Source organism: Gallinula chloropus (assembly GCF_964237585.1).
Source record: "Gallinula chloropus genome assembly, chromosome: Z".
NCBI classification, from domain to species: Eukaryota; Metazoa; Chordata; class Aves; order Gruiformes; family Rallidae; genus Gallinula; species Gallinula chloropus.
Window position 1 is genome coordinate 56,108,914 of NC_140089.1, and position 24,997 is coordinate 56,133,910.

General features: G+C 42.9%; 1 protein-coding gene across 1 annotated transcript; it reads right to left on the reverse strand.

The window, feature by feature from the left end:
* Positions 1-706: 706 nt before the first annotated feature.
* Positions 707-24,997, reverse strand: LOC311203689 (protein PRRC1-like; the record flags this gene model as incomplete). The annotated part of the gene is made up of 11 exons (XM_084278445.1): positions 707-843; positions 3,465-3,593; positions 9,333-9,453; positions 15,670-15,772; positions 16,122-16,225; positions 17,134-17,165; positions 18,094-18,196; positions 20,393-20,550; positions 21,489-21,609; positions 24,530-24,669; positions 24,904-24,997. 11 exons carry the CDS (start codon positions 24,995-24,997, stop codon positions 707-709), a joined length of 1,242 nt encoding a protein of 413 aa, XP_084134571.1.

Below are 24,997 nucleotides of genomic sequence, written 5' to 3' on the forward strand. Positions count from 1 at the left end.
CCGGGTTTGCTCTTTGCCTTCACTTGTTTCAGACTCGAGCCTTCAGATGGAGCTTCTTAACTGTATCGGGATTACAGATCTGCAGCACCACGGACGCTACCCTTTGTTCCTAGCCCTAAACTCTGTCTGTCCATGGCCAGCAGATGGCAATGTGTCACCAGTGGCAGGCCCCTACGGACAAGATTTGCTTCGAGAGGATCTCTGTGTATCTGGGAGACTATGAGAAGGGAAGAGGGAAAAGGAGAAGGGAATTGTCTCTACTTGGGATTTGGCTTTACTTGTACTGGGCCTGCCACTAAGGCCGTGAAATTAGGAAGGAACGAAAACCGAAAAAGAAGAAAAGGGTAAAAGACAATGAAGAAACAGGCAAAACAGGAACCAATTGTCCTTCTCCACCAGACTGTCAGGTCTCCCACGCTACTCAGAGCCCCGTGCTTGAAAACCCATGCAGTCGTATGAGCGGAGCCAGACATCTGGCTGGTGTCACGTCATATGACATGTGTGCCGATGTGGGAAGACAGCAAGAGATAAGGTCTTCATAACCAATTCTGCAGGTTTTCTCTGGAAAAAGCCCAGGTCCAACTCCTGAAGCATCTACCCCATTAAGACTCCCCCTGAAGCAAAGAGGATGTATCAAAACACTGGCCAAAACAGAGACTCCCCTGACGGTTGAGTAATTGCTCTTAGGCACCAACACTTGCCATTCCTACTCACTTTGCTCGCAGTGCTTCCCCATGAAGCCCGTGCGGCAGGTGCACTGCCCACTGATGTGGTCGCAGTCAGCTCCGTTCTGACACTGGCATAGCAATGCACAGTCCTTCCCGTAAAAACCCAGGGGACATCCTGCAATAGAAGGAGCGGGAAGAGAACTGGAGTGAAGCAACTGCTCCAGAACTAAAATGCAAACATCCTGGGTAAGTATATTAATGGACTACAGCCAGTACTGCACATCCGCAGGGGGAGCATCTGAATGTCAGAGTCATTCATTCTGTGTGTGCACATGACAGACTCTTCCACAGGGATGCCCAGCCGCAGCCAAAAGTTGTCTTCCTCTAAAGCAAGGCTAAAGAGGAGTTCAAATGTAGTTGCCAGCACTCTGCCAGTGCTTATGCAGCTGCCTCCCCTGCTACCACGGAGGTAACGTGTAACATCTTCTGGGCCAAAAATGCTTAGCAGCGTGGGAAGACATCAACGACTGAAATGTGAAAACACCAAAGGAAAGTTCTGTCACTCGTTTATAGACCAAGAATGGATGACAAAAGTCACTTACTCTGTGTACAGTAAAGGCCAGTCCATCCTGGAGTACACTTGCACTCCCCATCGCAGGCACTGCAGTAAGCTCCATTATGGCAATTGCACGTGTGGATGCAGTTCGGTCCCCAGTGGGAAGGTGGGCAAGCTAAAACAACCCACAGCAATTCATTAATTGATCCCAAATGACAAAGATCAGTGATATCCACAAACAGAGCTGCTTACATTCACATAGAAGCACTGCTTCACTTGGTGTTTGTTGTTTTGCTTTTAAAGCCATTTCTTGGGCTACTCCATTCTGAGCAAATCGCCACAGGTTGGGTTTTCTCTAACTAAGGACTTCTTTTACTCTACATAAAAAGTGTTGAAAAACATTGGAAGTGTCGAAAAAGCCAGCAATTCAAACTTGATCCTGAGTAACTAGGACACTCATACCAGCTTTCTCCACACAGAAAGCCAAGTAACTTTCCTCTTTTCATTATTTTTTAATCTGCAAGCAGTTACGTTGAACACAGCCAAAGGTATAAGTCTTCTAAGCCTCAAAACTGAAGGAGTACAAATAGAGAAAGTTGAAACACATCTCACAGCCTATAGATTTAGGCTAAATATGAAGCTTAATTCTTTAATTTCTAATGTTAGAGTCTAGGTAATTACCTAAATAGAGTGCAAATGATCAGGACTGTACCTTTATCAAGTGGACTCTTGCTGCTGTGGTTGCATTGATGAATATAGTATTTTTTAAAAAAAGTAATTCCTGAATCCTTTAAATGCAAAAGGACTCATCTATGTGTGGGCTGCATTTTTGCAAAGTGGTGGTTTTGCCCAAATTTCACTTCATTAAGAAATATACTACATTGTAGTGACAAAAAAATAAACACTAAGTTTGGTTTTTCTTGTTTTTGCTTCAGTTGTGCCTTATGATTCTTTTTGTTATTGTTTTTGTTTGAAAATAGTGGTCAGCTATGAGGGAATGTAAATCCCATACAGATGAAAGGTTAAAAGTTTTAAGAAGGTTACTGGTTCCAGAAGAATTTAATGGAATCGTTATTTTCCATGTGAACAAAAGGCCTGTACACAAAGCAAAGAAACTTGCTCTGTTACAGCCCATGAGCATAGTCTAAATAGATGCTTCCATTCATATTGCTGGCACCATTTTCTTGTTATTGATTTGTGAGTAAGTCTCTCCTCCTCCTAAATACCCCTATTCTTCTACTCTCCAAAATACCTACTTATTTTACCATAAAACCAGACGCCTTTCTTGCTACTGGCTTCCACAGGAATCGGCTCAAGATTTATCTTGCTATGATACTTAGTTGTGCATGCCAATCACTTCACAGAATTTAGACAGCAAAGAGTTTTTTTTCCAAAGTCACCAGCTGCTACATTGCACTGGTACAGAGCTAGTTAACCTGGACTAGCCAAGCCATAAATGAGTTACCATAAGTGACGTGAAACCAATGTGGGATGGTATTCGGAAATGCACCTCCCTGGAAATCAGCACAGTCTCTTTGGAATGTTGACGTATCAGGCTCTGGTGTGGCTTCTTTTATTCACAGAAATGGGTTGACTGAAACTTTGGAATACAGTGTTTTGGACCGTGTGGATTTTGGTACTTCATGGAATTGGATCTATTTCTCGTGAGAATTCTGCCTCAGGTATTTCTCTCCTATTATCAGTATTTTCATAGACCTGACAAGGCATCTGGAGAATGCTGAATTATTTAATAAAAGAACTCCTATGAAACATAATGAAATTAGGGCCTAGCACTCTGAGTCAGTAACAAAGTCTTCACTGGTTTAGCATACCAAGGCAATACTCCTCAAGTGAGGTAGAATGGCAGTAAAAACGGGTATCTGCGTTGTGCTTTTATGTGGCAAGGTTCTGGTGGCGAAGGGGGGAAGCAGGGGTGGCTTCTGCAAGAAGCAGCCAGAAGCTCTCTGCAGATCCTCTACAACTCTTCTTGGGCAGTGAAAGACTGAAAATTGGTCTCTTCTCTCATATTCTCCATCCCACTTCTTAGAAAAGCCAGAGTGCAATTATGTTGCTGATAGTGCTGATAAACTGAAGAAGAAAACTTTCGGATTTCTTCCTCCTATACCACACAGTCCTCATTTCTGACTTGGACAGTGGGTTTTTTACTAAATACTAGATAATGTAAATAGCCAAACCCGAATTGATTGTTGTTAAAAGAAAGGGGAACATTTCATACTTACGTTGAGAGCAGTCACTACCAATCCAGCCAGGGTAACACTGACAGGATTTATCAATAGGATTGCACATTCCGTTACTGATGCACGTGCATATTCCAATGCAGTTCTTGCCAAATCTGCCACTGGGACATACTGGAACAAAACACAATTAGAACTCCTTAGTAATCAGAATGGGATTACCTTTTCTTTATTTCAAGAGGAATCTTGATACTAGGATCAAGACAGGTACTGCTTAGTATAATGTTCAGTAAGGCATTAGAAATTCTGGGAAGCCCTTTATACATGCTCATTATACAAATAATACAAATAACAATACAGTGGGTTTCATACTGTAGGATCAAATGTTCAAACAGTTTAAACCTGCTTAAGATTCCTAATTTATACGCTGCAAGCACTACAACAGCAACTGCTGTTGGTTTTATGGCTTCCAAGCGACGGAAGGAAAATTGCTGAAGTGCCTGGTCTCTCTGTCCCAGAGAGTCTTTACTACAACTTGTACCTTTGTTACAGAGGGCTCCTGTAAATCCAGGTAAGCAGTCACGTAAGCCAGTAATATGGTGGCAGGGACCACTGCTGTGTACACACTGGGGGCATGTCTGGCTGCAGCGGTGTCCATAAAACCCAGGGGAACAGACTGGAATCAGAAAGAACAAACCGTCATTCCTTCCTACACTTTCTATACAGCCGTGAACTACTCTTCAGAGCACTTCCTGACTCTGAATTAGCGCTGCTTTCTAAATACACAAGGCTTGCAATGGCATCCTCATTATTCGTGCAGTTCAAGGCTTTACACTCACAAATGGAGATTTGCTCGTCTTCCTCTAAGGTTTACTATATCCCAGCTCTTAATGACTTAACTGACATTCTGTTACTTGTCAGGCCATGCTGACTTGGGTTGCAGGTGAAATGCATCTCTAGTTTTTATGTTATACACATTTGACTACACATTGTATGTCCTCTCCAACACAAACAACTCCTAAGGCATATTTGAAGAAAAGTCATTTAAAAAGATAGACTGGATAGTTTTATCTGTAGAGGAGTATGGTCATCTTAGACCTTGACTTCTTACCTGTTTCCTAACTTGGAAAACAAATAGCCATTACTTCACTGAGAAAAACTTACCAATGTTTTCCAGTGATCCTTTAGGTACTCATGACATGATACAGCCAGCTACACATCACCTAACTTTTAGAGAACCTGAGACCAGAAATAGGAATTCACTTAATTCTTACGCGAAAGGCACAAGTTTCTTTTAAAAAAGGAGGAAAAAAAAGGGGGGGGGCGAGGAGGACAGACAGGGGTTCCATAAAATCTCTTCTGGTATTTTTTTCCTGATAAATTAGAATATTAGGTAACGCATCAAGAGAAATAGCTGTTGCACAGCAGCACAATTAGCACAATGCACAATTAGCACTCACAGAACTTAACTTGGAACCTTTCCCGTATTTTAATTTCATTCAAGATTCAGTCTTTTAATTATACACTCGATACGAGTTACATGGCTCGATCTCCCTAGAGATCCTCGCTGTTCTGGTAGGTAATACTAAACACCAAAAAATATCAAGTCTGATGGTTACTTTAACAAACCTAAAAGAAAAAAAACCCAAGCTATTCTAACATACTTTGTTGAATTTAGTTCCTTCCTCTATTGTCACAAACCCTTTGCCTGCTGCTCCACTTATTATGCATATACATATGTTCCACAACACCTTTCTTAATCCTACCTTCTGATGCTATCTCTGCAGTGTAACTTTATAGAGCAGCTATTTGAGACCGTGTTATGAAAGTATTGCTCAGGAGTATTGCTCTGACATGTGAAGCGTGGGAGGAGGATATTTCCAGACACCGAACAGAAAGCAAACTATGCTCTTTATGTCATACAGTGTGTCCTGACATCACCAACGTGTTGAAACTAGTCCGTTACACACGCTGTTGTGATGACATCATTCCAGGACAGATACTCCATTTTTTCTAGAATCACGCACAAAGTCTCTTTCTAGCAAAATCTTTTTCCTTTCCATAGATGAAGATTTCACTGAAGCTAAAAGCAGTGTCTCCTTTCCAATACCTGAGGTCACGCAGTCAAGGTCTGTGCTACGCCTGAAGTCGTCATCTCCACCCAGGATAGTTCTATCACACCGGCCAGCTCATTTTTAGAACCTGTTACAAAAAGATGCTACACTTTTACTACGGACTTTCAAATCACAGAATCTACCTACTTTAACCTGGCTTCATTCGTTACCATACTTTTGGTCTCTGGTGATTTGTCTGCCCTAGTGTCTCACAAACTACTCATCGATGGCACAATGACAATACTACTATTTTCTCATCATTCACTCCAATTACTTTTATTATTTTTGCAGCCTTGCCATTTCCCAGCGGTATCTGAGTGACTGAGGGGAGGTCGCACTGCGGCTTTTGGGACGACAATAAGGCCAAGAACACTCTGGGCTCAGTTAGGTGAGTGCTGGCTGTGGCAGCCTCCCTCTCTTTCTGTGAGGACTCCTGTGGAGAGAGTCCACAGAGACTACTGACCCTTGAATACAAACAGGAAAGCTGAAGCTTGCAACGCTACAGTATCGCACGGAGACACAAAACTCCAGAACCCTCTGAGAGGGGCATACTTAAGAGTGTCAACTCCATCTTATGGAAGCTGGAAGAGTTTTCCCAACACTTACATAGACATTTAGGTGAGAACTCAAATCCCTTCCTGGAGATAAAAGGTTTGTGATAGCATGCCTTTCTGCAGAGTTTCATCATGTTTTCAAATTACCTTGCTCTCCATAGACAACAGTGCCAAACACAAATTCTAATGGATAACCAAATACAAATACTTCCTAAAACCACAAGGAAAATGCCAGAGAAACCTTGCAGAAAAGTGCAACAATTTTCATGCAGAACAAAATATGTGCAGAGACACTTGAGTTCTCAAGTTTGAAAAACCTAAGTGGAAGCACAGCTTCTGCACAACTGATCCTCTTTTTGGCTGCCAGAGCCAAGCTTTCTGGGTTCCTGCACGCAAGGCTTTACGTACCAGAGCTGCCAGCACAGCCCTGCATATTTACAGCTCTTCACCACTTCCTGAGGAATGGTTCTGTGAAGGCGCGCAAGGTTTCAGATTGACCCGTCTACTCTCCTACTCCCAGTTTGCCTGTGGATCCCACACTCAACAACATTTCCATACCTGTGAATCACAGATGGAACAAAACAGCCACAGAACTGGCCCCTGTCTCCTTCCAGCCCCACACAGTCCTCCTGTAGAGCAGAGAATTTATTTAAAAACTGGAGTTTCTAAGAATTTCCTAGAAAACCAAACATTATCACTGGAAAAGATGGAGCCAGTTTTTCAGAGAAAGAGTTCATGTTTTGACTACAAAATGTAATAAAAAACAGTTATGGAATAAAACAAATCGGTTTTGACTTTTACCATTTTAAAACCTTTGAAATTAGATATTTTGATTGCTCTCCCCAAGCACAAATTGCAAGGTGCAGCAGACCTGATGAGGCAATGTTATGGCAGTGCAATGATTTCTAACTTTGCACTTCTCAATGTCGGCGTGACAGCGTCAGAGCCCCAAGAGGAAGGCAAAGACCTGTCTGTCACTGCACTCTTCGCAGTGCCTTCTCACAGCTGACTAAGAATGAAGGCAACTTTTCCGTTCATATTGTACCAGAGATAGAAGATAATGTAATCAAAACTAGGTTGTTTGATGTTAAGTATCTATTTCTGGCACATTCTTTCCTCTCATAGTTTTTTCTGCTTTAACAGAAGCACTCTGGAGAGCATTTGATGCCAACGGGGAAAAATTTGGGTCTGTGTTTTTCAACAAATTCTAAAGGAGCTGGAGAAAAGTCTGAGGCTCGACTTTAAAGCATGGAAGCAGGAAGAGTTTTTCATCTGTGCATCTTAACTGTGTGTTTTCTGCACTTCAGTGTGTTGCACTGCAGAGTTCTTCCCAAAGATTTGTCGTCATGTGTCACCAATCTTCAACCCAGTTGTGTATGGGCTACCAGGAGCAGTCCTCCTTGGAGACTTATCCCCCCGACAAAATTCAGTGCAAAATCTGGTGAAATTATGAAACTACCTGGCAAGGGAATTCACATTTTTCTCCTCTCCAGCCTGGAGCACAGGTACAGGTTCCATCCAGAGCTTTGCAAGCCCCTCCGTTAAGGCACTGGCAAGTTAAGTTACAGCCAAGCCCCCAGGTACTTCTGGGACAATTTATTGAGCAATCTACACCATGCCAACCTGCCAAAAAGAAGAATTTCAAGTGACAAATTAATCCAAGTTTTCCCCCATTCCTCTCTGAGGACGTGTTTCACTCTGCCTATCAGGCAGCATCTTTCGGAGATGTGCAATGCCAGGGTACCACTAGCTACAAGCTAGTAGCAGCAGTTTCAGACGAGGACTTATCCACGTTGGAACAAGGGTGGTGAAGGGCACCTCCTGACATCTCTGCACAGCACACATTTGCAGATGGGTGCGACCGTGCAATAGCAATTCAGGGCAGATTGGCAAGGAAAACACAGACACCTTGAAATTACACTACCAAGCACCAGAGGATACTGAAGGTTTAAGGCATGGCTTGAAAAAGCAAGGACTGTATTCCCTACATTCAAGCTGCTGCTTTCATCACTCTTCCGCCAGTACTGAACAGATGGAGTTCTGCAATACAGTTTAGAAACTCAAATCCTAGACACAAAACAGAAGGAAACATAGCAGCAGTGCCTAAGTTGCATTTCTCCAAGGATACATGGAAGACCTTCTAGATCATTGCTGTACTTCCCTCCAGATGCAAAAAAGACTGTAATGGGAAATGGTTCTAAAATGCACCCTTCACTGCTGATTATGCTGGGTAGCAATGATTTGCAGACTGCACGCTGGAGGCAGAGAAATGGAAATAGATTTTTAAAAATGTGACCATCTGATACAATAGAAACGGCAGGAGACAGTCCGACGTGACCATCAGCAGTGACACAAGCCAAGGTTCTAATTTTGTACCTTGTTTACAGCAAGCCAAGGGAAAAGTAATTCTGCACTGAGCCTAATCAATAGACTGTGCAGAACACATGGATTGAAACGAAGCCGCCTCGTGCCCTGGATAGAGAACTTCACATTTAGGGGTCATTTCAGGCAAAAATCAGTCCCTGACAGAGGTGGGCAGGGACGTGCAGTTTCTGAGGGGGTACAATGTCCATCAGAATTACTGCTGGGAGGTGAGAGCCAGGCAGGGAGGTCAAGGAGCGTCAGTCTAGTCACACGAATACTGGGAGACCTAGAAAGTTTCTCACAGAAGCAGGGAACAGCGCGCAAAGGCTTGGAAGGGTCTTAGGCAAGGTTTTCTCAGAGAGCTGGTGAGGAAAAGAGCATTCAAATAGAATAAATTGCCAGGAGATACTAACATCAGTGCTAAAATGGCAGGAAGAAATCGGTGCCTCTGTGTGGCTGAGAGGGACAAGGGTTGCAGCCAAAGGTCATGCACACCCAGGCTGAGGGAAACCCGCCTATGCATTTCGACTAGGCAGGCTGCTGTCAGACACATGGCAGGCATGCCTGTGGTACATCCAGCAGATGACAGCACTGCCACCAAGAGAGAAGTGGTGGCACACCTCAGGGTAAACACCAGTAATTCACTAAGCCGCAGCAGCCTCCAGCCCACTGAGAACACAAACATGAGGCATGTGCACTCTTCTTGGGGCAGATGGTTTCCTAGTTTTCACCTCCCAGAGCAGCAGAAGCATAAATCAGCTGGTGATATGGCCTTCAGCGTGGTCTGCTTTTTATTAAGTTTCTTTCTTCTTCACTACTTCCAAAACTCAAATTCATTTTATGATTAGGGAAAAAGGAAATTAAACTGAAGGGATGCTTACCTGCTTTGCAGGCACAAGAAACATCTACTGGTGAACAGATGGCTTCGTTTTTGCAGTTGCATACAGATGAACAGTTTATTCCATACGTCCCCAGAAGACAGGCAGTACCACAAGCAGCACCCTGAATGACACAAAAACAGAGTCTAAAAACTATTCAGACAATAGAACCAGTACATTCTGTAGACTGACTCAGGTGCTACAAAAGCCAGAGAACATGCCTGTTCCAGGCTGTCACTAAGGTATCTGAAATTTCATGGCGAGGGACTCCTTCATGCTCTTTAAGTCCACAGTAAGCATTACTTTCCTGTTAGTTGTTGGGAGAGCTCAGGTCACACAGCAAACACCACTTGGTTAGATCAATGGACAGTATCTTAAGTAATAAGGAAGCCCTTCACGAAACCAAATCTCAGTAAGACAGCAGGTTCATGGAACGTGGATGTCTACAGTATTTTTAGGAATTAATTTGACTGAAGTTTTCACAGTTGTTGTTCCTACAACAGTCACCCTGTAAATATCCAAAGCACAGGTAACCGCAAATGCATGGAAAAGCTGCAGAATAATCCATCCTGAACCGCAAAAACAAGTGTCTTGCTCTAGATTTTCTCTGAATGGAACATCAGGAGCTTCTGTAGCAAGATAATGATTGAAACCATCATTCCTCCCTTTATTTACACCTCACAAGCACATCCTCCTACTTATCACTGTCTTACAAAGTCACTATCTTTTCTTTCCTGAAATGCCTTCACTTCAGTGCTGAGAACCAATCCCAGATTTGCCTCAGAATCTTAGACAACGCCCAGTATTATTTATGTATCTAAATACCGTTACCTTTCTTTTCCTGTGGTGGAGAAAGGACACTCGGGCACCATGAAGAACTTGGCACTCAACTAAAGCCAATGGAGTTGAAAATGTACTGCGAAAGAGAGACTTATTTACCTCAAATCCAGGGCCACAGGTGCATTTTCCAGTCACACTATTGCAGTCAGCACCATTTTGGCAGCTGCGGATCTGCTGACATGACTCGCCATGGAATCCTGGAGAACACGTCTCGTTGCAGTAGAGCCCCGACCAGCCAGGCTTGCAGGAGCATTCCCCAGACACAGGGTGACAGCTGCCAGGAGGGGATGGAAGGATAAGTAATTCAGGACTAAAAATGACAATCTACAACTGAACAGTTCTTGAGATCTAAATTAGAACGTATTTATAAAACTACTAGTACTGGCATTTTAAGACATACATCACTGTCCTGTAAATAGGTGTAGGAAGCTGTAATACTTTTGAAGGATTTTGATGGGTTTTCATGAAGTCAGACTAATTGGCAGTAAGATTTATACATTAAGAAAGGGAGCCTATATATATATGTATGCACATATCCCTCAGAGAAAGCAAGAGACAAAAGAAACGCCACCAGAACGTGTCCTGAAAAAACCCTAATCCCAGCCTAACTATACCAAATTAGTTGGTGATGCAGAATGACCTCCCACAGTCTTATTTACAAATGTGAAGCAGGGGTGGAAGATCACCAGAAAGAGCTTACAAGACAAAAGGAAAAACCCTTGTAGAAAAGTACGTAGCTACAGTGTGCTCTTTTTACACCAGGTGTCACGTGAGTAAAGACATGCCAAAACCAGTCTGAAATGCTGCAATTCCTACATTTTGTACATTCCTGTACAAAACAAGGCGCTAATGTTGACAAAGGCAGACAGAGGCCTTTTTTGCTTCTTCCTGCAAACTGCATCTTCAGAATGACAAGTTTCTGTAAACCCCCCAACCTGTGATGGGAAGTGGCAGGGACGTATGGATCTGCTCATACCAGGTCACAGCGCTGTTGCTGTACCCCACTGAGGAAACGGGGTTTATGTGGCCTTAGTCTCAGCCAGCCAGTGCTCACTCTCTCTTTTCTCTTGACTGTTGAGTACCAAGGGAAAAATGGATACTTTCACCTGGTCACGGAGAACAGAGGGCTGGGTTCAATACACACTCTAGCTCAAATCCTTGCATATCTACCAAAAGAGGTAATGGACAAGAACCTTTTCTGAAAAAACTCTTTGCATAAGAGGCTTGTTACCTGCTGGTGCTCTCTGGACCCCTGGAAAATAATAGAACCTCCCAGGTATACCTATATCTAACCCTTCACGAAGCATAGAGGCTGACAAGCACGAGGATTGGCTGGAGCTGCCATCAACTGACCACATATACTGATTTCAGTTATTTTGCACTTACAGCACACCAGAACGTGCAAGGGATATATGATCTATCCTGCCTACACACAGTGAGCAATGTAATGATCTACCCACCTGGTAAACAGAGACAAAGGTCCCACTTTGTCATAATATTTATTTGGCGGGTAAGCAACCAAATAAATACAGCAATGAATATTAAGATCACATATAGCTGCAAGCACTGTAATTCAGAAGCTCTTTTGGGCTGAGAGTTTCCTGATCCAGTTAGGGAATACCAGATTCTCTCACAAGTCCTTCGCTGCTTCAGATTGCATGAAAGTACTAGAAAAATCAGGAAATCTTTCTTTTCAGATTTCTATCTTCTCTACAGAAGAACAGGTTCAAGGGTGTAAAGCCTACCTCCAGGTAGTGGGCCTGTGCCAGGGACATCTTTTATCACACTTGAGACCATAAATTCCTTCAGGACAAAGCCTTGTTTCACACTGCTCTCCAGTGTATCCTGCTTCACAGAGACAGGCACCACCAATATGGTAGCATTTCCCACCATTCATACACTTGCAGGGCTCAGCACACTGCACCCCGTACGTCCCCACTGGACACTCCTCTTGGCACATATGAGAAAAACAAAGAAAAAAGTGGGTTAGTTCCCATCAAATACAGCTTTGGGACATTCCAGGGAAATCGAGTTTATGAGCAATCTCTATACGGCTCTAAAAAGCCTCTGAAGTGGAGCAGTGATTTATAGAAATTCATGTTTCAAGTACTTTATGTCAGAATTTGTAACTTTTAGAAGTAAACTGGATTCTGCACTTAGCAATAGCATGAACAGCCAGCAGATTTCTGTGCCCCTGTAGATGCTCAGGGCCTGGCAGTCCTCTGGCAATCACGCTCAGCAGTCTCTGATGAGAACCTTTTCTAACTGTGTTTTCCAAACACACTATGTTTGACACAAGGCACGGCAAAATGTAATAGAAGTCACAAGAGCCTTCTGACTGAGGTCAAAGGGGTATATGTGTTCATATCATGCCTCCGCAGTACTGGCCTCAATCCCTTACTCGTATCCAAGTGTCGAGGTATTTGCAACTCTGCCCTGAGGGGAGCAATAAAATCCCCATTACTTCAAAGGTGCAGCGTAATAATAGAGCTAATAACCCCCTACAAATGTTTCCCAGTGAAGTTATACAAATCAGCTGTGAATGGATTGTCTCCAAATGACCATCTGGAATTCCAGCACTGCAACTCCACTTACTTTTTAAACATCATCTTCATGACCTTCTGAAACACTGTCTTCCTGGTGAGGACAGTGTTGTCTCAGCCAAAAGGTTTTAGGCAAAACGGGAATTTAAAGTCGATTCTCCCAAGTTAACTCCGATCATGTAGAAATTGTTACCGATGTAGGAAAAGTTAAGGGTTCAGAGTGCAAAGTACATGACACTTCACGTACCCTTCACGGTACCTTCTGAGATTACAGTAACCAGGATGGCATCTCTTCATGGACCAAGAATTTAGAAGAAGAGGACCCTGCAAAGTATTCTGCCCCTTTTGTAAGTGCATATAACACAAATCTAGCCTTGCAATAGCATCAAGAAACGACGTCTCCTTAACTCCCCTGTACTGATTTTAATGCCGAGTTGTACCCCGCTTTGTGAATCATGCGGGTGCTAATTACAAGGCCTCACCAAGTCTCTGAACCATGAGGAAAAACACGTCTTTATGGTGACGGTGAATGAAAGGTGGGTAAGGAAGTTTCACACCACCGATCGGCTACATCTGACTGTAATAAAAAAGGCACGCTTGATGTGCTGGGTGTACGTGCTGGTGTTTTAGGCCTGGCACCCTGTTCTGACCAGAACTGAAATGAACACCTCGACTCTGCGTGTGATTAGCTCTTTTCACACCAGGGGGTTTTTGATCATGGGATGGTTTATTTGGCACTGGGATTCCTGGCGGCAGATGGGGTCCACCTGTCCCAAAGGGGAACAAGGATCCTAGCCCAGCAGTTGGCAGGGCTTGTGGAGTGGGCTTTAAACTAGGTCTGAAGGGGGAAGGGAATAAAACCAGGCTAGCGGGAAAAGAGTGTCAGAGTCAGGGGTGGGAGTCTACTGTGGACTGCCCAGCCAGAACAACAACAACATTGATGAGTTATTCTTCAAGGGACTAAGAGCCACCTCTAGATCCCCTGTCCGTGTCCTTACGGGGGTTTCAACTGGCCAGATGTTAGCTGGGAACACCACCACAGCTAATACAAACAGGTCCAGGAGAGTCCGAAAGCAACTGGATGGTAACTTCCTTGTTCAGGTATTGAGGGAGCCAACGAAGAAAGGTGCCCTCCTAGATCTCTTGCTCATCCACAAAGAAGGACTTGGGGGGAAGTAGAAGTAGGTGGACTTCTTGGCCACAGAGTAGTGAAATTCAAAATCTTTGTTGAAAGAAGGGAAACTGCCTCCAAAACTTCAACACTAGATACAGGGAGAGCAGATTTTGGACTGCTCAGGAAAGTAGCTGGTAAGGTCCCCTGGGAAACTGCTTTTGAAAGTCCATCAATGCTGGCCACTTTTTAAGTACCACCTCCTAAAAGCACAGGAATAGGCAACTCCAAAACATTAGAAATCAAGCAGGTGGGGCAGGAGGCTGAGCAGGGACGTTCCTCTAGAGCTCAGCAGAAAAAGAAAGTGGAAGCAAGATCAGGAAATGTGGGGGGATTACGGGGACACTCTTCACCTTTGCAGGGAGAAAATGTGTGTGGCCAAAGCTTAGAGAGAGCCGAGGCTGGACAATACTGTGGTAGACAGTCTGGGGTCTTCAAATACAGTAACAACAAGAGGAGGACCAGAGAGAACATTGGTCTGTTGCTAGATGAGAACGGTCACATTACTAACAGGGACACAGAGAAAGAAAAGGAGTTTAACACCTTCACTGCCTCTGTCTTCAACAGAGTCGATGGGCTTTGGGACTCCAGATGCCTCAAGTTGGAGGCCCATGACTGCAGTAAACTCCTAGCGAATTCTGACCATTCAGTGACGTGCTCTGACCTGGCTGGCCCTGTGTGGAGCCAGGACTTGGAGTTGATGATCTTCATGGGTCCCTTCCAACTCAGGAGATTGTATGATTCTGTGAGTAGTTTTTGCATAAGAACTTGGTTTTGGACTGGTTTTATAGAAGCCTAAATATCTTGCATTCAAGAAAAACCCACTCTGATTCTGGAAGAGACAGGCATAATGGGAATAAGGGTAACAACTGCTGCCCAATGACTCACTGCCACACCATGCACAACTCAACTGAAAAATGTACCAGCAACACCAGGAAAAATTTAACTCTGAAAAGTATGAAAGCAAGCAGTGTTTTTCTGTTGAAGTATATACAAGCACAGTTCTCTTTCAACAGGAGAGTAGAATTTGATCTAATGCAAGTTAAAAGGCTTGCAGTTGTACTGCATGCTGTCTGTTTGCTGGTGGTTAACAACATAAATATGAAGGCTCTATGAGCTTTATTAAAGACTGAGTGGCAAGATCTCAAAATAGACACTTGTTCCTAAATGACGTGCCAGATACTTTGCTCAATTGCTAACGTGCTCACACAGACACCTCACTGGTGATGCCATTTTGTTGGCATTAGATGACACTCAAACACATCTGGGAAGTAAGCTAAAGAAAGGAAACTGAGCCTTTGGACGGGTAAGAGTGCTTACTGCACCTCCTAGGTGCACTTGCTTAGTGCATTACTTGAGCTACAAGACCTCCTTCTGCACCTAAGGAAGAGTGAGGATTCTTATCTATCTAAACATTTGTGAGTCATGGAATCAGATTGATGACAACAATTCAATAATTAAAGCTGTACTTCCTTTTCTGAGGGAGTACTTTGAGGTTATTTTTTCCTTGGTTAACTTCTTCTTGGAATATTTCTTCTTCTTTAACAAGAATTAAAATCAGCGGCTCAAGTGCCATGTACTGCAGAATGAAGACTCCCAAGGGAGAACTGCTTTTCTACAAAGGCCTGAAGATTTTTAGGCAATGCATGACTGAAAAATATTTTTGATCCTCATTTTATAAACTAAGAAATTCAAGTGTAGCTACTACCAGTAAGAGCTGACATCATAAATTAAATCTTAAATCCTAAGTCTTAATCCAACATTAATAAGAAAACAGAAAACTCGCCTGCTGAACATATTGCAAAGGCACTGGTGTTGCTTGGGTAAAAGCTTCCAGATGAATTCCATGAATTGGATCCTCGATAATCAGACATCCAATGTCAAACCACCTGCAATGACAGCCAAGTTAGAGTCTGTTGAAAAGCAACATGTTAGCCCTTGAATGATGACCGTTTTACAACCTCTAATACAACTGTAGTTAAAAATGTAACAATGACTTACATCAAGGCATCCCAGCATTTTTCAAATCAAATTTGCATGTATCAACTCATGTATATATAAAAAACTGAAGTGCCTGTGTTCCCTTGTAAAAAATTCTACGGCTCCGGTTGTTTCATATATTTTATATGTGTCTACATATAAATGACATTTTATTCTTTAAAGCACTGGAAGCAAGACCCTTTGAGTCAATGAGAAACAACCCTCTCCCCACCTCAGGGATATATTTCAGGTTCTCACTTGTCAGGAAGCAATTCCTCAATGAAGTTTTCTACCGATACAGCAGGCTGTTTTTCATGGATTACTCCAGTCCGGCGCAAGCTGTCTATTCTTTCTTGGGCTCCCTACATGGGAACATGATCTGTTAGACAACATTCTCTTTCAATCACATCATACAACACTCAGAGATGAGTGCAAAAAACCCCTCTGGAGCAGAATTTTCAAGTTAAACAGAAAACAGCGATTTAAAAAAATTACTCTTTTTATTCAACAGTAGAAAAACCAAAAAAGTCATGAAAAAGCACCATAGCCTTTCCCAAACAGGAATCTCAAACAGTAACACAAGCTATGATAAAACTCATGTTTGAAAAGCTGCACAATGAATTCCTACATACTAAATGTAAGAATGGAGCTGTTCAGGAAGATCCTTGGCAAGTGTTGATCAACCTGTCTTTCACCTACAGAATTAGTTGGGAGACAACCCAGTCTCAAAGGCTCTCTTAACTTCTGATTACATTTTTCCTATTCAATTTCTCATGTTTAGTTTTCATCCCAAAGTACTGTGCTAGTGACAGACTAAGAACAAATGCCTGATACACTTTCAAACTACAGTCATATCACAATGCATGCCAGATGTGATGGCAATCAACTGCTTTAGAAGAAAACGGACATAAATGTTCTTCACTGCTGTGACCGCGTTTGCACAAGAACCCCAAAAGCTATTCCAACAAGCAGCTTCAGAATGATCTAACGGAACAGGCGGCAAGTTACACCAAAAACAAGAAAAGGAGAAGTCTCCCAATGCCACAGACTGACATTCCCCTTAGGGAAAATCAGATTTTTCTGGGTCAATGCCCCATCCCTGGAAGTGCTTAAGGTCAGGCTCGATGTGGCTTTGAGCAGTGTGGTCTAGTGCAGAGAGTTTCAGCCCCCTCTGCTGAGGACAATTTGTAAGGTCACTTCCAAACCAAACCACTCTCTCATCCTACGTTTCCATTGCCCTTCTCTGTGCTGGAGGTACTTTAGTACTTACTTTTAAACCTGCAGCATAGCCCACAGGTTGTACTTTAGTAAAACACAAAATTGTGACTACCACAATGCTGCTCCTTCCTATTCATTTTAAAGCTCTAACTGAGATACTATGCTTTTCATTCCAGGCTCAATGCTCAGCAATACTTCACAGAATCACAGAATCCTACGGCTGGAAGAGACCTTTGTAGATCATCAACCCTTTCAGTAAACATTTCTTTCTAATATCCAATCTAAACCTCTGCTGGCGCAGCTTTGTGCCATTTCCCCTTCTCCTATCTCCTCTCACCTGGCTGAAGAGACCATTGCCCACCTCCCCACAACCTCCCTTCTGGTAGTTGAGACTTTATTAGACTGTTTTAGCCTTTTCAATGTTCTTCCCAAGTGTTTCAGGAACTGCTTCAAGTTTGCTGAGCTTCCTAAAATAGTATAAATACTGTTGGGCTAGAAAAGCAGAACAGCTGAAAGTCAGAAGAAAGCCTCAAAAGCGATGTAAACACCGTTGTGAGCACGCTTACCTTTCGGCTTGTCGACCCTCAATGCGATACCTTACACACCGGGATTTAATCACCAGATCCAACAGAACACATACAGCATATTTTAAACTCAATTCCATATCACTCCCTCAAACAGAGAAACAGGGAGGGAAAAAAGTATGTGACTTCCAGATTACAGACAAGGACTTGTCACCGTTTTGTTCTCTGTAACTTGCTCATCTCTCACAACCTGAACTGAAGGGTATTACTATGCTACTACCTAAACTACAGCAGAATACACAAGTAAATGAACCTTAAGACGCACATAAAAAAATCAGCCTGCAGAGTGAGAGTCTCACTGGACAACGCACCTGAGAAATCACCACGTAACTGTGACAGAATTAACACACTCTCCAGATAAACTTCAAGTGCTGTTACATTAATCTAACATTCTATGCATTACTTAATGGTTTGTCACAAATACTTACTGATATATGGAACCATGCCAGGGTCCAGTGGTGTAATCATGGTCTCCACTGAATGTTTGGGTTTATCAAGAACAGACTTCACCATGGGATTCTCAGCTACACCCTAAACATAAGCAAACAGACTTCCATATTATTTTCTCGTTTTTCCCCAAGAAACTCACAATAGCACAGTTAAAACCCAACCAAACAAAACCCAAGTATTAAGCTGCTTCGTGGTCTTCTTACCACATTTACACTTTGTAATGCCTGGTGCATCTCATTCCCCAGCACAAATGCTGCAAGACGTGACTAGGAGTGCGTGACTTTTCGGATACAGCAAAGGCCAAATATCATCACCGCCATCCTCTCACGCACCAATGCAGAAACAGGCCTGCCAGTGATGGTGGGCAACACACTTGATTTCCTCCTATTCTGGGACGGGAAGTCTTGAACATTTAACAAATACTAATTACAGCTATCATCAGACTCGGTAGCTAGACTCAAACTGTGACAACTCCAACTGAAGAGCCTCTTTTTTATGACCTTACAGACAAGAGGACCTATTTTTGAATGGCCCATTACTAATAAATATTTTTACAGCTGAAATTGAGCTGAAATTCCTCAATTTATAAGTAGATTCTAAACAACGCTGAAAAAACGCTCTATCTTCTCCAGCCAAATCCCAGGTGGAGCTGCTGACAGACCTAAAAGTTCATTAAATGTAAGCACAAACACTGACAGGGTCTTGCTGGCCTATTATCTACCTTGAGGGACATCTGAAAGAATGGTGTTGGATTTCTGAAGAACAGCAGAGCAAAAAAGGTAGTTCAATCGATTTCAAGAGCAGAAACAGAGATAACTGCAGCACTGCCGTGTATGCACTTCAACAGAGAATCCAGCTTGCATTTCTGCAACAACTGACAGTTAAGCCTCACAGATTCTGTCTGATGTTTAAAAACCTGACTCTGACATGTGCTTCCACACATCCAACACTTGACAGCTTCAGTACAACTAATGATTCCTCATTCTTCCACCTAGGAAATTCTCAGAGGTCATGGAAAACACAGAGCACGTACAACATTTAATACTCCAATCAAAGAATCTACATTTGGGTTGAAGTCAATCATACACATTCTCCAGAAACAGACATAGGTCACTTGCTGGATCCTACTGGTATACAGGCAACAATAACGTGGATGAGATTGGCTTTTCAACTAATTCACTACTGCCCTTTCAAACGGGCTACAAAATCATGTCACAAGGAAAACCTTCTCTTCTGGAACATTACCTTCTATCGCAAAAAAGCAAGAGGAATATGGTGACTGGAAGACGTTTCTACTTGAAGACCAAAGAAGCTGTCTTTTTATGATTATAAGACACGTGCCCTAGAAAAAAGCAGCACGACAACTCTGCTCTCACCATACTGATGGACGATTAATCTTGCTCTTTAAGACTGTAGCACTGTCAAGATGACTGGAGTAAAGGGGGGCTTCACTATGCCACATCACACACAACTCATTCTTCCAGATTTTCTTCTTCAAAAGGCTTTGAAAGCCCCTCCAAAAGTCTCCAGTCCCACTGGGACGTCAATCTTGATTCTTCCTTCCGATTTACTATCGCACAGTACAGATAGTAGTGTTGCTCCTGAAGGCAGCTCAGAGCTCACACACAGTCCCTGCATCTTTCTGCCACAGCCTTCACGACGCTACTCAGATGTAGCATGTCACAGCTCCAAAAAGGTTACAGGCTCATGAGATGCTGTCAGTTGTTGCTGCTTATTTCCTCTCTACGATTAGATCGCACCACAAGGATTATCTGTTCTGCATTATACACTCCGTGCCCTCTAGCGGAATAGAAAAATCCTACAAAATACCACAGACACCTCTTAAGAAACCCCTCCTCAGTGGAAGAAACACTTATTTGCCTCTCCCTGAGGAGACTTGTTTGGTTTAGAACAGGAAGGACTTGCATCCCCTAAAAAACCAATTCAGTTCATTAGGAAATGATAAAAAAAACCAGGATGTACAAAGAATCAAAGAGGTTCTGACATTTCCCATGATTTAAGGGCATGTGACAAAACCTCTAAGGTAGAAGGATCTCCCTGTCACGAGCACCTAGACGCCTGCATTTATGTAGTCATTCCTCTTCTGGAAAGGAAAGAAGCACAGTTTCAGCAAACGCGCCTATTAAAAACAGCCACCTGCAACTGAGCACAGAGGAAAGACAGGACCTAGAGCAACATGCACTTAAAAGTTGTATCTTGTTAGAGACAACAAAAAATGGTAGTTCCTCCTGAAAGGTAACATACAAAACCACAGAGCTTTATAAACCCCCACAGCCCTCCAGCAGGTGTTCCACCTTGGGCAGTAGCTACTCTGGGGTCTTCAAGCTCCTCAGGAAAAGTGATTGCAGAACCAGTTCCAGGAGCCAAAGGGGAAGAGAAAGTTGCTTGCTGAGTAATAGGATCTGTGAAGACACCTAGGAAGAGGGAAAAACAAGACACAAGTACTGCGTTTCATTTCTTATGCCGTAGCAACATGCAATTGTTTTACAGGAAAATGAACAGGAAGAATAGAATAATACTGGGCTGATTCCTTTCATTTCTTGAAGGCCCCAGAACAATCCTGCTTGTTAGAGTTTAGCAGAGGCAACTACTGTGAATGAGTTCAACAATATCTGCTCATAGAACCGAGCCTACCTGCACCTTATGTGTAAAATTAAACAAAGACATGTTAGCTTAAGAGTGGTGCTTTTTATTGTCTTCAAATTTCCATAGGTCTTTCTGGACAGACTGCTTAAAAGACATGTCACAAACAATGGTTAAAGCCTGACTCAACTGCTGCTGAAGAGCTAAGTTTCCATTAGGCTAGTAGAAAATCACATCAGTTCAGCAACTACAGCACTCGCTTGCATGGCAGGCAAGTATTTTCCACTGTCCTGATGCAATTTAGTAGCCAGAAGCAAGAAAAGAGAAGCTACTCTCATGTGACGGACGACTTCTTACAGATAGCGAGCTTCTCAGAACAAAAACTTGCCCATTAGGAGATTACAGCCTGAGATACCTTACCATTCCGTGGAAATACAATGGCTGAAATTGCCTCTGAGCTGAACAGCAGCAACACAGAAATAAATGGTCAGCTGGGCTTTCCTGGGCACATTTTAAAATACTGCTCTCAAACACTTTTCTGTGAGCCTGAGTGCTAGCAGAACTCTATGGAAGAGGACTCTTGTCCTACACCGTGATCGTACTTCAAAGGCCATTCTCCATTCCTCCGAGCGCAGCTACTCAGTAATTAAGTGTCACAAGAATACTAAAGAAGCTGAACTTGTGGGACTCTAGCAGACTGCTGAAGTAGCCACCCAGGAGACCCCTCATCCTGTCTCACAAGCACAAAGGTCTATATACAAAAGGTTACCTGTGACGGGAGGTGCAGAGAATGATGGCATCAGTGGGCTCTGTGGTGCTCGACCAGCGTGGCCTCTGGTGATATCATACGTTGAAGACATGGAAAATCCTGAAATCGGGGGACCAGCAGGAGGTGCAGGAAGACCAGAGCCAGCAGTAGAGCTTAATGAAGGAGCTGTAGAGAACTGCGACACAGAGGTACTAGAAGACGAAGGGGCAACTGGAGGTCGGGCTGGAGTTAGAGGTGGCGCCATAGTAGAAACTGTTGCAGATGGCACAAGTGGAAAAGAAGATGAAGTCATCATAGGAGGAGGAAGTGGAGATGCTCCAGCTGCCAGAGGTGCTGAGCACTCAGGAGAAGATGACAGGCTTGGTGTAGCAAGGGGACTGGACAAAGCTAGGGGAAAAAAAGACAAATGGAATTTTAGAAACACCAAGCCTTCATCTCAGAGATTCAGGTATGTAATTGTTCAGCTAGTTTACAAGTAAGTTTTGACCAAGTCTGCTTTTCTCCTTTCAATGGAAAAAAGTTTAGTTCTGCTTGAGTTTGCAACCACCACCAATTGCCCTCAATTTCTGGAGATAGTAGCCTGGAATCTCTTTTCTTCTCTGACCCTATTTATCACAGCTAAAAAGACGAGTCAACATTTGACTACCCATTTTGTAGCTGATGAAGTGGGCCTCAGAAATTTCCAGCTAGCACGCTTCTTCCTGCTTCATCAACAGGAATAACGAAGATGCAGGAAGTGTCCCTCTTTAGATTAAGAAATGCACTCAGGGGACCTGTGAGGCTGGGACTTACTGCAGAGGTACAGGTCTATGAGATGGGCTGAGCACCAGGCAGCCCTCTCTTCCCTGGCACCCAGCTACCCAGGCTCCTAAACGCTCTGCTTTCTGTGTTTCAGTCTGGCCCCCAGCTGATCCTTGGATAAGCCAATTTTGTTCTCTAAACCAAATTTAGACAGAAAATTAAGCCAGAGAAACAGAAAACACTGGTTTTTACAGCACTAAGCTGTTGGATCAGCTCAGATGTGAAACTGCACTCAGCCTAAACATTGATGACAGTCAAGTGACGTGCCAAGTTACCGTAAGGAGGTCGTTTCCAAACTTTATCACGCACACCAGTCAATAAAAAACAGAACATGCACACCCCCAACATAGCTACAAAATACTTACATGGGCCACTGTCCTAGTATATTCCATAGATTTTAAAACATACAGAACAGAAATATCAAAAGGATGAGATAAAGATCAAGAAACTCTTCTGCTCCCACTGAAAATTAGTATTTGAATAGTATATTCATAAAACAATATGTTATGTTATTAATGGTTAGCACACTATAGAATACCATTAATAATATTGTAGTGTGAGCAATGTTACTACAGAAGCCTCATTAATTTTACATCAGCAATTTGGAGGTCTGGTTCTATATTCCGATTATGGCTTTAATGGTTGTCACACCTGGAAAAAATGCCTTACAAAGACACACAGACCCAAACAAAAAGGTGTTGCTGGATGTGCTTACAAAACCATGCTATTTGTTTTCGTCTCCCAGCCATCAAGTATATGAAGGCTTATCTTGAAATTCAGCTAGCAAATGTTCATCTTCCTTGATGTCATTCAATTCTTCTGGAAAAATCATCAGAAGGTGTTGCACTTTGGTATTCCTAACAAATGGGCTCAAAATCCACCAAAGCTAATTCATCTGGAAGATTTTTACATAGCTCAGGAAATTCTCTTTGCCAATTTACATATACAGAGTGGAAAGGGTTTTTTGTGTGACACTTGCAATGATTTTGGCAACAGGAATGCATTGACAACATAAACACTTTCAAATAACAATTTTCTCAAACGCATGACTTTCTTACAAAGAAGTAGGTAACTCCTTCTTAAAACACCACCTTTATCTTGAAGGGATAAACCACCTTTATCTTGAAGGGACAAACTGTAAGTGTGTTTTGGGGTTTTTTTAAATAACTACTGGGTAGCACACTGCTGATGGCCACTTGTCATCACAGAAAATGTCAGCGAGTCTGCAAGTCTGTTTTGGTACAAGAAGAAAGCTGAAGCCATATTTAAATCCCTTGCCACAAGACAACCAGCAAACCTCTGTGCGATGCACAAAAGTTTCACGGTCACTTCCTCTACCATTACAAGGTGCAGCTAAAAACAACCCCTACTATTTAAAGAGAACTTCTATAAAATTAACCACACTGCTGGCATCCTGTAGCCCTTTGTGCACCAGCTCCACTTTCACTGCTGCAGTAACTTGCCTATGAATGAGGCGGTCAATAAATGTCATGGGTGGAAATAGATCGGTAACCTTATTCGAGAATCCATTTTTAGCCTAGTCAAAGCAATCACTCCATCAATGGTTACTCTGAGGCAGTCTTAATAAAAACATGGCTTTTATTAAAGAAATCATTCACTGTTGAGGATGCAGCTTCTCCAGCACAGCCCTCCTTCAGCATTTGACAATAAAGTTGTTCTTTCTGTATTTCATTACTGAAACAGAATTTAGCAAAAACCATAAGCAGAAACACGTTAGGAACATCTGTACAGCAAACCTTCCATACTGTGATCTGTTCTCACGCTTGTTTCTTATAATCATCAGCAATGTTTTCTATGTCTCCTCCCAACAGAATTTCCTGACAAATCCATTTGTCAACATATTGTTTGCATTTAATATTACAGACATTTTTACCATGTCAGGAAAAACAAGTGATGCCCCAAAGAATATACATTTGTGTCTTCTCTGGTGGTTTCTGAAATATATGCCAAGAAGTATATTCGATATCAGTAAAGCTTGATTTTTCTGCTTTTTTTAGATAAAAGAACTATTAAGGAATGCTCTGGTATTTTCTTCCTGCACCCAATGGATCACCCAGCACATCCTCCTGGGGCTAAGAGCGCTCCACTCGGGAGTCCACGGCACTAGTGTGACTCGAGGTAATGTTACCAGATGTGTCAGAAAACTGAGCATTTGGTAGTCAAGCACATGGGGTTCAGACTCTGGAAAAATCAGATTCAGTGCTCTGATTACCACCCACAACAGTAAAATCCAAGTGATCGTCCACGTTTCTCACTATCCCCCACAAGACTGTAGACTTGTTTGAACTCCGTTCTGTGCTGCTCATCTCACTGTGCACTGTACTGGCCAGTATTCCCTGTCCCCACGCCCCTAAAAACCCTAAGTGCATCCACATGACTTCATCAAAATGTTTCAAGAATAAAAAAAACATTTACACTACTCTCTGTCAGATGTATGCCATACTGCCATGAGAAAGAAACAAATTCTTCCCATCAGCCTGGAGAAGAGCTCTCTAGGTTGATCCCAACACCTCTGGATGAACTGCTGTGCTTTAAAAAGACATGAATAAATATCACTGAGTTTCTGAGGAAGTTTCTGTACCTAATGACCTACTTGTAGCAGCAGTGGTAGCAGCTGTAGTCTCCCCTGCTGTGTTTGGTGGGGGCGTACCGGGTGGAGTTGTCTCTATTCCACTCTCTTCCACCAT